General features: G+C 49.2%; 1 protein-coding gene across 2 annotated transcripts; it reads right to left on the bottom strand.

Moving 5' to 3' along the window:
- Positions 1–1126: 1126 nt before the first annotated feature.
- Positions 1127–10765, bottom strand: SYNPO2L (synaptopodin 2 like). 2 transcript variants are annotated; one of them, XM_036734260.1, is made up of 4 exons: positions 10518–10765; positions 9183–9334; positions 8115–8629; positions 1127–5225 (listed from the first exon to the last, which is right to left on the bottom strand). In XM_036734260.1, exons 1-4 carry the CDS (start codon positions 10620–10622, stop codon positions 3037–3039), a joined length of 2961 nt encoding a protein of 986 aa, XP_036590155.1. In that variant the 5' UTR covers positions 10623–10765; the 3' UTR covers positions 1127–3036. The 2 variants fall into 2 exon arrangements, with proteins under 2 accessions (XP_036590155.1, XP_036590156.1); XM_036734261.1 differs by lacking the exons at positions 8115–8629; positions 9183–9334; positions 10518–10765 and adding an exon at positions 6838–6973.
- Positions 10766–14628: the final 3863 nt, after the last annotated feature.

Consider the following 14628-nt stretch of genomic DNA (forward strand, 5'->3'; position numbering starts at 1 on the left):
AGTTTGGGCTCAGAATTCCTGAGCTCAAGTGATTCACCAGCCTCACACTCCCCAGTAGCCCTGGCAAGACTTCTCAGTCTTAATCCAGAAATCCATATTATATTGTTACTACCATTATTTCTACCCCACCCTGATCCAGCTAATGATCTGATTTTAAGAACCCCTTTGAGAGAACTCTATTTTGTATCCAGTCAAGCCCTGCACTTCACCCTGTTTTGTCTATACCTGCCCCAGCACTTTCCAATCTGTTTACATTTGCATCTGGGATCTATCTCCCAACACTCCTTTTGTCCGTGTCCCTGACCCTTTCTTTGTTGACCTTTAACTACTTTCGGGAATGGCTCCCTAAATCCCAGAACACCTCTCACCACCCTGAGATCTGTAGTTTTGGGGTGCTGTCTGTACTAACTGTTCTTTACCTTCTGTCCTCAGTCCTGACCACCTACCCTGATTCAAAGTAAGTTTAAAAAAAACCAACCCAGCAAGTACTGGTTTCTGTGATTGCTTAGGACCACCTGGAGAGATGGGAGTGCCCATATGCTCTCCTGCCTACACCTTAGGTTTCTATGGGAATCTCGTGATTTTGATGGAGCTTTCACGGAACCTTGGGCTGATTAGTGACACAAGCATGCCCCCTACTGATAGGATGGGAGGTGTGGCACTCTCCCTTCCCTAAAAGCCTCCCCCCTCCCCCGCCCAACCCGTAGTGGTAATTTCTTCTTTCTGCTCCGTCTTGGGCTTTCTTCACTATCACCGGCCCCACCCCAAGATTCTCAGTGATGGACAAAAGTATAGGAACAACAGGACCCGTAGTCTCAAAGATTTACTCTCGGTTCTAGATGCTGAGCCATTTCTCTGCTGTGCAGCACTGGAGGGAAATGGATAAAGTGTATGTGTATGTATATGTATATATGTGTGTGCGTTACTGAGAGATGATGGAGAAAAGTAAAAAAGGTCCAAGCAGAATGAATAAGAAGGGGGACACAGGAGAGAATAGGGAAGAGGAGGCAGCCGGATGGGGAAAGCAGGTATGAACAGGAACCAAGGGGAGCTGAAGAACAAGCGAAGAAGAGGTTGTTGTGTAGAAACTGAGGACAAAGGCATGATTGAGAGGCAAGGTAACTAATAAGATGTGGGATACAAGTTTATTACTGTGCACAATTCAAAGGAGAGTGACTCACACCTGAGACATAAGGGAAACAATATAAAAACCAAGCAGCAGAAGTGGTTGGGGGAGGAGTCCCTAGAGACAGTGCATCTCATATTCTGCTCCCTTTCCCCTTAACCCCTCACCTCCACCCCCGGCTCAGCGATCGGGGTCTAAAGCCTAAAGCAGGGACATGGGGACGTAAGTCCTATGGGAATGGGAAGGGCTAGGAGACGTGGTTCTGGATGTTTTCCTGCTACTGCCCTGGTGCTCGTAGTGCCTGCAGCAGGGATACAGACTGAAGGACAGACACAAAGGAATCAGCACAGGCTCTTGTGACCTTCTCCGCAGGTGCTGGAGGCAGCTAGATGATGCCATGGATAGAGCACTAAGCCTGGAGTCAGGATGACTTGAGTTCCAATTCAGTCTCAGATGCTTACTAGCTGTGTGACCCGGGGCAAGTCTCTCTAACCTCTATTTGGCTCAGTTTTCTCATCTGTAACATGGGGATAATAATAGCACCTACCTCCCAGGCTTGCTGTGAGGCTCCAATGAGATATTTGTAATGCACTTAGCTTGGTGCCTGGCACGTTGTGCTGTACGAATGTTAGCTATTATTATTACAGTACTTTACCGATTCGCACCCTACCATCATCCCTCCCTGACTCTGCCAACAACTCCTGTCCCTAAAGTCGGGTCATACTTCCCCTCTCCCGCACAATCCGTCTTTACCCACTTTCATTCTGCCGACACCCATTCTCACGCCCCGGCACTTTGCCCCGCTCTGGCCTAGTCACCCTAGCTTCTCTTTTGCCCCCAGTTTCTGTCCCAAGTGCCATGTCCTAGAGTAGTAGCCCTTTTCTGACTTAGATCCATTGAGAAGCGTATGGTTCATCCTTGCTCAGAGGAAATTTTCCTTTCTCCACAGCCCACTACTCATGCTAAGTTAGCATAGGCCCTTGGAGATTCCCACCCTCTTCCCATCCTGAGGAATCTATCTTCAAACAAACTTAAGTCTGTCCTCTTATCCCGCCCCCCTCCCCAAAGTTGCCCTGGGCCATCAGTTTCTCTACTCCCATAACCAACTCTTTACCCATCTTACCCCCAGTAGCAAGAGTGGTTGACTGAGGTCTAAGGAAGGCTAGAGTATATACTGGAAGGAGAAAAGGTTTTAGGGATTAGAAAGCCATCTCAACAGGTATCTTATTAAGATTCCCTCATTTCCAAAAAATGTGTCTCTTAGTTTTGTGGGGTACTATACAGATCACCTGTGAGAGATAAATGAATGATCTCTCAGCTTCTCTTTGACAAAAAGGCTTTTTTTCTATATATACCTTAGCAGAGCAGTGGATAAAACCCAGGCTGAAACTTGCCTCCCTACTCCTTCTAGCCTTAGGTAGGCACAAACACACATGTCCAGGTACGGGCCAGGTTTGGAGGAGAAAGGAGAGGACCAGAACCTGGTCTCTCTACTACCTGCCAGGCAGCAGGTTCCTTTTCTCATCAGTTACCCATGCCTAAAGCTACAGGGGCAGTGCCTTCTCTTTGCATTTGGGTTCAGTCAACTCACTACATACAAAAGGAGGCCAACAGAGAAAAGCAAAGCATCAAAGGAGAGAGTCACAAATAGATGGGTACAATGACAAAATGAGTAGGGAGGAAAAGGCAAAGAGGGAAGCAGAGACACACGAGCTGAGAAACAAACAGAAAAAGAGGCAAGAGATAGCAAAGCAGAGAAAGCTAGACAGACAGAGAATACCAAGAAAGGAAGTGCCAAGCCCCCCTGGCAGGGGAACTTTCTCCAGGTATCTAGAGATGAGGATTTGGGGTGTCAGAAACTGCTCTGAGACCTTGCTAGCCATTTTCTAGCTCCCTTGGCTGTGCCCAATTCACTGATGGCCTGCTCCAGGCCTCCACACATGTGCCTGCAATCCAGAGCTGGCAGCTGAGAACCTGGGTCTGGCCACCTGGAAGCTGCAGGAACCAGGGGAGGCTCCGAGACCTCGGGGAGACTCTAGAGTTGGAGCTGGGCTAGGAGCATGAATAGGAGCTGGGGGTATCTCCACTCTCCAGATGGGCTCATCCAGTGAAGTGGCTGCTCTGGGAGGGAGCACAGTTGGTGCCAGGGGCTCAGAAGTGGGTTGGGGAGCTGGGGTAGAGAATCTACGTATCTCCTGGACTCGAGGGGTCTTAGCAGACCCTGGAGGAATAGGGCTAGGGGTTGGAGGAACCTCATCAAAGCAGAACATGGCAGCTTTGAGTTGGTAGGGCTGGTGTTTCATAAAGTCGATGGCCTTGATACCTGGCTTTGTGGTTGTTCGGGGTCCCTGAGGCTGCGTTCGGCTGGGAAGGGTCCGGGCAGCCAGTGGGAAAAATGGAGAAAGCAGTGGATTGTAGGCAATGGGAGGTGGGGCACGGATATTAGGGGAGTATTTCCATGAAGGAGGCAGTGAAGGGGTGGGAGAGGGGCTGCGGGGTCGGGAGCTAAAGATTGGGCCAGGACCAGGACCAGGACCAGGTGTGGTTTCCACTACATACCTATCTACCCGGCTCTGCCTCTTGGCAAATAGCTCTCCACCTCGGCCCTGTAGCCTAGGCGGTTCAGGGAGGACACCTGTGGAGGGAATAGTCCCATTCACCAGACCATCAGGAAGACTCCGGGGTGCAGGCTTGGGTGCCACAGGGGGTGGGGTCTTAGGTGCCATAGGGGGCGGAGTCTTAGGTGTCACAGGGGGTGGAGTCTTGAAACTTCGGCCCGATGTAGGTTGCATGAAGTTGCAGGCTTCAGCCCCTAGGCTCAGGGCATCCTCTTCAGGACCAGACTCAGTCCCTCCTGCCCTAGGTTTCTCATCCAAGTTCTGTACCAATGACAGCAGCTCAGGATTGGGTGAATTCTTTTTCTCTTCATTCCCCGCACGGAACATTTGTTTACGCCCTCCTCGGCGCCGTGCTTCCTGCAGGATGCCTGTGCGGGGAGCAGGCACAGATATTCTCTGCTCCCGGGTACTGGGAGCCTCAGGGGCAGGTTTACTTGGATTGGATGCCATGGGGAGTCCAGTTGGCCTCAGGGGAGAAGACAGGAAGATGGAAGCAGTAGAGGTCATGGCAGCCATGCTGTGAGAGGCCTGAGAGTCAGGGAGACCTCCAGGTGTAATGGGCCTATTTGGGGCAGGGATATATAAGGAAGTGGTAGCTGTCACTGGACCTGAGGAGCTTGGGGCATTGGTGGAGATGGAGACTGGTATGTTGCCAGAATCCTTTGGGGTAGAGAAGCTGGGGGTAAGGCTGGGACCTTGGGGTGATGACAAGAAAGGAGGAGGAACAGGACTGGGACTGCTGATGCTTTCATTTGCCTTCTTTGGAGCGAGGGGACGGAAAACAACTGAAGTGGTGACTGGGCGCTGCCCTTGGAACCCTGGAGTGAATGGCCTTGCGGACCGATTGAAAATGCCTGTGGCTGGGAGAGAGGCTCCCCCTGCAGGGGCTAAAGGAATGGGACTGGTAGCAGGCGGCTGCATTGGGCTGGGGGGTAACAAGGCTACCTCTGGGGGGGTGCTCTGGGGCCGTGGGGGTGGAGGGCTCCTCCCATTCAGCAGGGATGGAGGGGTGTCATTAGGCTGTTCCAGGGAGCTAGAAGCTGCCCGCTGCCGTTGCTGCTCAAAAAGCCGAGCCCCTCTCCCTGAAGCTTCGCTGAGGCCACCCCCTGGCCCTGGTCCCTGCCCTTCTGCTGTGCCTGAACTTGAGCGGGCCAGTTCCATGTCCAGATAGGGGCTATCCCAGTCTGGCTGGTTAGTGAGGCTTCGGGCGTCCGAGAAGGTCTCCTCCTCCAGCTCAGACTCACTGGTCGGGGGGATGCCGTCTTCCTCTTCCTCCTCACCCCCCGCCCCTGCTCCCTCTCCTGCTGCAGCCCCAAAGCTGACCAGGGTGTACTTCTTGGCCCGTTGCCTCCTCTTCTTAAACATAAGCACACCCTTGGAGTGGGGATTGGGTGCAGCTGTCAGCAGGGACGCAATCGTCCGGCATTTGGTCTTTGCCTCCTTTATGTTCTTCTCTTGGACACTTTCTGTGCGCTGTAGTTCTGAAGGAAAGGAAGGGAGGGGAATGGTCAGTGGACATTGTGGAGCTTATGCTAGGTTCCCTTACCCTCAAGAAGTCCTGTTCCCCAGCCCAGACAGCTGAGTCCCTGGGCTCTTCCCAGCTCAGGTCAGCCTCCTCTTTTCTTTACTCTCTACCCTCCAGGACTTACAAGCCATATTGACCATCTGGTGTCTCCTGCCTAAAAGAAAGCCCATCTTCACACTATTCCTATTTCCCATGTCCAAAGGCCACACACAATCCATGTGTACAGAAGCGGTAAGGTGGGGTTGCTGCTGGGGCTGAAGGTGAAACCAAAGGCAACTGGAGTAGACAAAATCTAGCTGTCCCAACTGACAAACCTCCCACCAATGGCTGGCCTTTGCCTTCTTCCCAGTCCCTTTGTCTCCGCTCCTCACCCCTCATTCTCCCAGCTCTGCTTTTGTCCTCCCAAAGCAGTGCTCTATTTAGCTCCCTCCCTGCCCCCAACATTCCTAACCCTTCCCTGGCCTCCATTTTTGACTCTGGTGGCACCTCTCACAGGCAGAGAGATAAAACAAGGATCAGTGAGACAAAGAAGATAAGACTGGGCACTCTTCTCCTCCAGAGGGGCCATGTAAGAAGGAAAATCTGCCTCCCTTTACCCAAAGCAGACTAAATTCAACTGAACCAGAATTTACAGATTGGCTATCATACCTGATAGTTACACATGCTGTCACACTCACACATACACACTCCCATTTATACACATTCTACGTGTCCCTCTCCTATATGGAGAGAGCTCTCTTTGTATTCAGCTAACACTTTATGAAGTTTAGCATAACCCCTCAAACTCCATACCCATGTTACTCACAAGTGATGTGGGTCGTTGATACTTCAGAGTCACCAGTTGAATTCCACCTTCCCCCCCAATCAGGTTGAAGGTGAAGGAGGTGATGGCATGAAAGATATTGTCCTCCTGGGCCAGAGCTGCCCTGAAGCCACTGCACCAGGAGGGAATGTGAACAAAAGGGAACACACAGCTGCTGTGCCTTCTCAGCATCATGGGGCAGGGCGGGGCCAGGAGATGAGAAAGGCATCTGTCTGATGCCCAGTTCAGCCGATGACCCTGCTTAGGACTTTAGATACTACCTATTCCTGGGTCCCCAGCCCATATCTCCCAATTCTTACCAAGCTACTTCGTTGTTAGGGCCTAGCCCAATCCAAAAAACACATCATAAATTCTTGACGTGTACATATACATACATTCCTACTCTGGGTTCTCACCCTTACACATTTTCTCTGTTCACGTGGAACCATACAAACGCTTATACACATTCTCAAATATAAGAGCTCTCAAGTGTGTTCTCACTCTTCTCCACACACATTCACAAATACCAACTGTTGTTCAGCTGCTCTCCTCATGTGCCTATAAACACTTTCCCTGATGTGAACATCAGCCCATTTCTTGAAAAGGGAGCCAGCCCCAGCTTGTTATTCAGGGAAGGGGGAAGCAGAACAAGAAGGAGGAGGGAGGGAAGAGATGCAATCTTTCCCTTAGACCTCCCACCCCTGGTTCTCCATGATACCCTACCATCCCAGTTCCTAGGCATCCTTTCAATATGGGCGGGTGATACCTGCATATGGTTGGTCCTGCTGCTCAGGTCCAGAGCCTGGGGCCTTGTCCCAGCTGGCTTGGCTGAGAGGCTCCTGGCTGAGAGGTTTGAAGGTCTCCATACTGATCAAGGCACCGTTGTTTGGAGCAGGACCAGCTTGGGCCTTCCCCAACACCTTTTAAAGCCTCTTTGTCTTGGCCTCGGAGCTGGCAGCTGAGTGAGCTCATTGGGCTATTTTTGGTCCTCAGTCCCCCTCCCCTAACTCCACCCCACCACAAGTCCTGCTATGATGGACATAGGCATCTGCCTACCTCTCATCAAACAATGAGTTTCTTGGGCCAGCAGCAAGAGAACTGCCTGGTTAAAAATATCCCTGGCCCATAGACTAATATACTAGGAGTTGAGGGGCAAGGGGGAGGAGATGGAGGATAGGAGACAAAGATAAGAATTTCAACAAGGGTGGAATACTAGGCATGAATCCCTGTGTGAGATGTGGAAGTCTTTTTTATACAGTTTAGAAACCTCTAAGGGATCTGAGATTCTCTCTAAATCATGGTACTCTGTCTGCCTAAACCCCAAACTGTGAAGTTCTGTGTAGCTGAAATCTGGAGTTAGGATAGTGGCTAGGGAGGAAGGTAGGGGGTTAGAGGGCTGTCTGAGGCTTTTGGCATGCCAGGGAAATCCTGGGGGTGGTACTCTTAGACTCTGTTCTATAGTCCACACCAAAAATAGCAAAGAGCCTGAGATAAGTGGTACTTACTGGCCTCCTCTGCACAGATCTACATTCTTGCCAGAAATAAAGAGTTGGAGACCTCTCTCTTTACCCTTCCCCATTAACCAGGCCTCTCATGATTTCACCCTAGTTCTAACTCTGCTTTCAAACTCTTTTGACTCCTCCTCCCAACTTTCTTTACCAGCTCTGATATCGTACCTACAAATAACGCTGACGTTTTCTTACATGACCTCCAAATACTCCCTGTGTCTATCTGCCCCTGCTCAGCCAAACATCTCTGCATCTGTTCATACTCCCTCCTCTCCCTCCCCAGCGTCCTTTTCTGGCCCCTAGCTGATCCAGCTGAGCCTTCTCACTGTTCTAAATCAAGAAGGGGAAAAACCCCGACCCGATGGGGGCAGCATGGAAATGGTCATTGTTCCCTTTCACCACTACCACTCTCCTGGCCTATTCTCACAGAATAAATTCAAGGGAAAAGATGAAGCAGGCAGAAGGAAAAGCCTAGACTGAGGGCTTGAAGAGAGATTTGGGTGCTAAGCTTCAAAGAAGGGTGTCAGTCACTCACTGGCTTGCTTGGCTTTCTGGGTGTAACTGGTGGTGAGATCATCAGCCACTGGGTGAGGCACAGGCCCCACCATGGGGATGAGATGGGGCCCAGGTCGGAGTGGACCATGAGGTAACAACAGAGCTTCAGCTGGAGGCGGTTGAATAGATGCCCCATCTTCCCAGGATGGAGAGCTCACACGGCTGCCTCCCAGAGCCGGGGACTCCAGAGAGGCTGGTGCAGGCTCTGCAGGGCTGTCAGATAAAGAGACTTCTTCTGGTGGGGCCCCTGGAGGTGTGGGCCTGGTGGGACCTCGGCGACGGGGACGACGGGGCTTCTCCTGGGTGGCAGAGCCATCTACATCACTATCTGTTTCTCCATAATATGCCTCACTGTCTGGGGGTGATCGCAGGCTTCCGGGCTGTAGAGACTGAGGTGCTGCAGCCCCAGGGGGCTCAGGACTCAGGGGGGATGAAGGAGACAACACTCGAAGCTCACCAGGGGATGGAGAACGCACAGGCACTACATCTCCTACCCTGTGAATAGGAGAGAGGAATGTAGAGTCACGTCACAAGGCTTAGGTTGGGTAAAGATGGGAAAATGAGCTGATGAAGAAACAACCAGAGATGGACTGAAAAAGCAAGAGACTTTGCTCGAAGTGCAGAAAATGTGCTTAGAACATAAGGGAAGGTCTAGCAGGGCTGGAAGGTGATGAGGACAAGACTAGAAAAGAGGCTAAGGGAGAAAGAGGGTGAAACGGGAAGATGTGGTGAGATGTGGGCAGAAGACAGGCTGGACAAGAGGTGGGCCAGGCTTGAAAGAAGCACCAACACTCACACAAACACACCCCAGTCACATACCCAGGACCCTCCTCCCAGCTCCAACATTCACACTATCACACACACACACACACACACACACACACACACACACACCCCCTCCAGCCACAAATAGCCAAATAGCCACAGACAAATGAGAATTTAGGAAGCTGAGAACGGGTTGGTGAGAAAGAGCCCAGAGTTGGGGAAAGGTATGGGAACTCTGCTGGGCAGATGGGCCATGGGTCAAGGAGGGATAAGGTGTCCCTACCTCCGCACAGTAAGGATGAGCTGGGCACCCGAAGCATCGATGAGGTTCATGGCACTGGCATGGGAAAGACCGGTGCAAACTGCCCCATTGATAGACAATAGCTGGTCCTGTTCTCTAAGCCCTGCTCGGCCTGCCTGACTTCTCCTTCGTATCTGAGGGAATAGAGGTTAGACAAATGCAGAGAGAGATGGTATAGAATAAGGAACATACATAGGGAGGACCTCACAGTTAAGGGCTAGGGCAGGAAAGACCACAATGTATAGGAAGTTTTATACTACTGAGCAGATGGGAGCAGAGATTGTAGAGGAAAGAGAATGGGCAGATTCAGTGGATGAACCACTGTATGCAGGGAAGAAATCAGAATTTTGCATGAGAAAAAAAGTTTGGAAATGCTATAAAGAGGAGGCATTAGACCTTATAGGTCTTTCCCTAGAAGGCTGCTTTCCATGAGTTGTACCCACATTGACCAATAACACCCCAATTCAAATCCTGACTCTGCTGCCTACTACTTGTGCAACTTTGGACAAGTAACAACATTTCTCGGCCTCAGTTTCCACATCTGTAAAACAAAGGTAGTTGAACTAGAGCAGGGGTGGGGAACCTGCAGCCTTGAGGCCATGTGTGGCCCTCTAGGTCCTCAAGAGTGGCCCTTTGACTGAATCCAAACTCCACAGAACAAATCCCCTTAATAACAGGATTTGTTCTGTAAAACTCTAGTTACTAGAGGATCTCTTTAAATCTAGGGTCCTATGATCCTCTCTGGCCCTCAGGGTCCTAAAATATCTACATACTCAGGAAAGATACTCCCATAGCAACAACCAAATCTTAGAGAGCTCAGGAGGATTATGTGTGCAGAATGCTGACCTCTGAACTGGCCAGGATTGTACCCAGATCGTCCCTTTTCCCCACTTCCCTATGAGTCCAGCTGAGAGATCTCTCTAAATTTGTGCAATATCTGAGCCTGGCAAGATTAGACAGGTTAGCAGGTCATTGTGAGTCCCTCCTCAACCGCCTGAAGCTTCAGGTATGTGTATATGGAGATTTAGTAGGGGACAGACCATGCAGACCAAAGTCTGGGTGCCAGTCTAACACCTAAGGAGTCCCACAGAGCCAAGGTAGAACCTACCTTCCTTTCTATACCCAGGACTGTGTCGCAAAGTCCCCATATGAAGTCAGGTGCTGAGATCCACCTCCCTTCACCCACATGTAGGACGCACAGCAGTCCCCCCCCCCACCATAACCCTTTCTTTCCTTGTAGCTTTCCATGGCTATCTCCAGACTCCCCCTCATATTCCCCTTCCTTGCATCCATCCCCTCACCGGGGGTCTTCCTTACCTTGGACACCTGCAAAGGTTTCCTCTGCTCAGCACCCCCTTGTAGTCGGAAGCCCCATGGAGCTCCCCCTGACAGCGTGACCTGAACCTCTTCCTCAGCACCCATTACTTAGCTCAGCCTGTGGCCCTTGCCTTTTAGAAACTGTCCCAAGAAAAAAGTTGAGGGGTTAGAACCCCTGTCCTTCCCGTCTGTCTGTCTTGCTACTGCTATCAACCTCTAGGCCTTTCCTACCCCTCCCCCCAGTTGGGTGGCTTATCCCTTGGCTCAGTACTACCCAGGACATATGTCCCGTCAATCGGAGCTGTGCTCAAAATAGTTGCTGGCTCACCCCCGCCCCAACTCCTCAGACTGTGCCACTCCAGGGGCTAATTTTAATTAAAGCTCTTTGCCCTCCCATGTTCCCCATGTGTCTACTGCTCAGGGCTCACAACCCCTACCCTCCAGGCCCTACTGTGATACTAACCCCTCTAGCCACTTTTCCTTCTCTGCTGATTGGTGGGCCAGCTGACAATACCCCTTCACAGATGCAAATAATAACAGCTATTCCAGGGACGCTAATGCCACAGCCAGATCCTTATTAGAAATGTCCATCCACTCCAATCCTTTGGACAGTGATCCAGAATCCCCAGGAGAGACTTGTTGCGCCCAACATGCCATTGCATCTACTACTGCTGGGGTGTAGGGGATGTTCAAGAGGACTAGCACCTCTGGTGTGAGGGCTTGCTGAGCCATTTTCAGGGCTGCTCTTCCACCTTTGGTGTCTTTCTAATTCACCCAACTCTTACCTGTGGCTCCAAGAATCTGTAGCATTTCAAGTGGCCACACCCTGTTCAAAACCATCTTCAACAGACAGGCTAAATCAGGTTGAGGGTAACTGACAGGCCTTAAACCCATTGGTGAGTGAGGGGGGTGTCTACCCCCAACATGTGAAGACTTCCCCCTGGTGGAGTGAGCAGATGAGAACAATTTATTCCAACGGCCATGAAGGTGGTTGAAACCAGTGCTGTGGAGTGATTAGAGCTTGGTCAGGCATTGAAGATGCCAAGGTCATTCACTGCCAGTCCTCTTGACTTTTGTCTTGCTGTTGGACTTCTACAATTCTGGTGGAGAGAGTGAGGCTGATGACTTTGGTAGCTCTGCCTCACTAGAATCCAATTCAAGCACAAGTTAAGACTGTGATGTCACTGGTTCTCTTCAAAAACTGAAGACAAACAACTGCTGCTGCTGCGATTTCTCCTCCTCCTCCTCCTCCCTCTCCTCCTACTGCAGTGGAATAGGCTGCCTCAGAAGGTAGGTTTCTTCCTATTAAAAGTCTTCGAGCAAAGGCTGGATGACCACTTGTCCTGTATGTTATAGGGGATGTGCTTCTTCTAGTTGGGTTGGACTAGATGGTGTCAGCAGTCCCTTTCAGCTCTAAGATCCTGTATTGGTTACTACTCTCCTGCTATACAAGGTCATATGCAGAGAATTTCTCTCTAAGCAGCCCTCTGCCCTATAAGATACATGGGGTCAACAAGGACAGGTGGATCCCGGTAAGCAGACAAGGATGAGTATATAGATTGTCGAGTCATAGACAGAGAAGTGGGGTGATACTCTGGACCATCCCATATTGGGCTTGAGACATTAGAGATAATAGGCCTGAGGCTAGATGCTTCTGGAGTAGGGAGCTGGATATTAGGAAGCTTGACAGTAGATGCTTAGATTCAGACCCTGGGCCTAGATTTTAATGAGACGTCTGGTCACTCAAATCTCTTCCCATCTACAGAACATCTCTACTTTTATAATAATAGTTTGGCAAATAAAAAAAAACCAACCACCAGGTTTAAGTAACTACTATGTGCAGAGCACTGTTGTAGAAGAAGAAAAAATTTCAATTAAACATTATCCCTCCCTTTCCTGGAATTTGTATAGTTAGATGTGAAAAGACCAAGTAGTTCAGAAGAAAATTTTCCAGGGGAAGATGACCATGCCTCGCACATAATTAGCACTTAATAAATGTTTTTTCATTCTTTCATTTTTCCAAAGGAGCTAGGTGTAGATCTCAATCCCGATACTCACTGAGTGACTTCAGATGACTCACCTAATCTCTGGGTTTTAAAATTTTCATTTGTAAAATGGGGTGGGGGGAGCAGTTGAACTAAAATGAGGGAACTCTTTCATTGTCTCTGAGATCCCTTTCATATCTCTATGATCTTATGACATACATACAAACTATAGTACAAATGAATACACTGTACAGAAGTATAAACAAGTGCTTGTTGTTGGTCCGTTTTTCTTGACGAGGACTATGACATCAAGAAGGTCATGCCATGACTTGCGAGTGAATTCGATTTAAGTGAGGGAGGGCTGTGCAAAATCACCAGCCTCACTTTTTCCTCCAGAGCCATCTGGGTCCAGTGGCAAGATGTAGCTCAGGACGAGTGGAGATGGCCACAAACAAGTACTAAGTAAGATCCAAAGGGGTTTCAATACTAACTGGGACAAGGAAAGGCTTCCTTGAGGGGATAACAAAATGTGAGGTTGAAAGAATGGGGCAGGAATTTCTCAGGCCAAAGTTAGTGGTGGTTGTTAAGAGAGAGGCCATGCAAGGAATAGGGAACATCATGAACAAAGGTATCAAAATGGGAAATCATGGCATGAAACTCACATGTATCAGATGAGGAGTGGACCCATTTTGCTAGGCAGGGGTGGGGAACCTGCAGCCTCAAGGCCTCATGTGGGCTTCTAGGTCCTTGGGCATGGCCCCTTGACTGAGTCCAAGTTCTACAGAACAAATCCTTTTATTAAGGAGATTTGTTCTGTGAAGTCTTGCAGTCAAAAGGCTGCACCCGAGGAGCTAGAAAGACACTTGTGTCCTCGAGGCCACAGGTTCCCCACTCCTGGACTGAGGCATAAAGTAGAATGAGATAAAGCTAGTACCATGTCATAGAGGCCTTGAATGCCATGAAAAGAATTTTAACTTTTATACGATAGGGAACTGGGGGGCTCTTGGAGGGTTTTGAGTAGCGAAGTGACATCAGCTCATCTATGTTTGAGTAGGATAGCTTTCAGTAGTGTTAATGTTAGACTGGAGCGTTGAGAAAATAGAAACATAGGATCATAGATTTAGAACTGGGAGGGACTTTAGAGGTCATTGAGATATTGAGGCCCAGGGAGTTTAGATGACTTGCCCAGGGTCACATAGTAAGTATCTGAGGAAGGATTCATACCCAGGACTTCCAACTCCAAGTTCATCACCCTAGTCATTATATCCTGATATATGTTAGGTCTTACTATTATTTGGAACTTAACATTAAAAAAATGAACTTATCACTTTCCTCTCAAGTTCTCTGGGTTCTGTAAATCAAGTCTGTGAAGTCTTATTTGCCCATTCTCACTCTGTCCTTTTCTAGCGTCTGATCTCTCACCAACATTGGCTGGCTCTTAGGTGAAGTTGAAAGCTCCTTTGGGTGGGAGAGTAATCTTGTTAGTCTCTGTATATCTCCTAGTGCCTAGCACATAAGAGGTATTTCATGCATGTTTAAAGCTAACCCTGGAGTTAGGAAGACCTGAGTTCAAATCCAGCCTCAAACACTTAAGTTGTATAAACCCTGTCAAGTCGACTAAATTCTGTCTGCTTCAGATACCTCAGCTGTTAAATGGGCGGAGTTAATAGGGCCGGCCTCACAGAGTTGTCCTGAGGACCGGATGTGATATTTGTAAGGCAGTTAGCACAGTGCCTGGTACAAAGTGGGCAATTAATAAATACTTGTTGCCTTTTCTTCCTCTCTTAGTCATGGCTAAGCCTTTGTCACCTCAAATTTGAATTGTCACAAGAGGCTTAATTGATCTCTGCGCTTTTTGTCTTTCTGCTTCCTGAATGCTACTACAGAAATCCTGGAACCTTGATTTCATGATGCCTCTCCTCTGTTCACGTGGCTTAGAATTGTCGACCGTCAAAGGATATGAACAGGCAGTTTTCAGAGGAAGAAATTAAAGCTATCTACAGGCATATGAAAAAATGCTCTAGATCACTACTGATTAGAGAAATGCAAATCAAAACAACTCTTAGATACCACATCTCTCCTGTCAGATTGGCTAAAATAACAAAACAGGAAAATGATAAATGCTG

Source organism: Trichosurus vulpecula, chromosome 8 (genome assembly GCF_011100635.1).
Source record: "Trichosurus vulpecula isolate mTriVul1 chromosome 8, mTriVul1.pri, whole genome shotgun sequence".
Lineage (NCBI taxonomy): Eukaryota > Metazoa > Chordata > Mammalia > Diprotodontia > Phalangeridae > Trichosurus > Trichosurus vulpecula.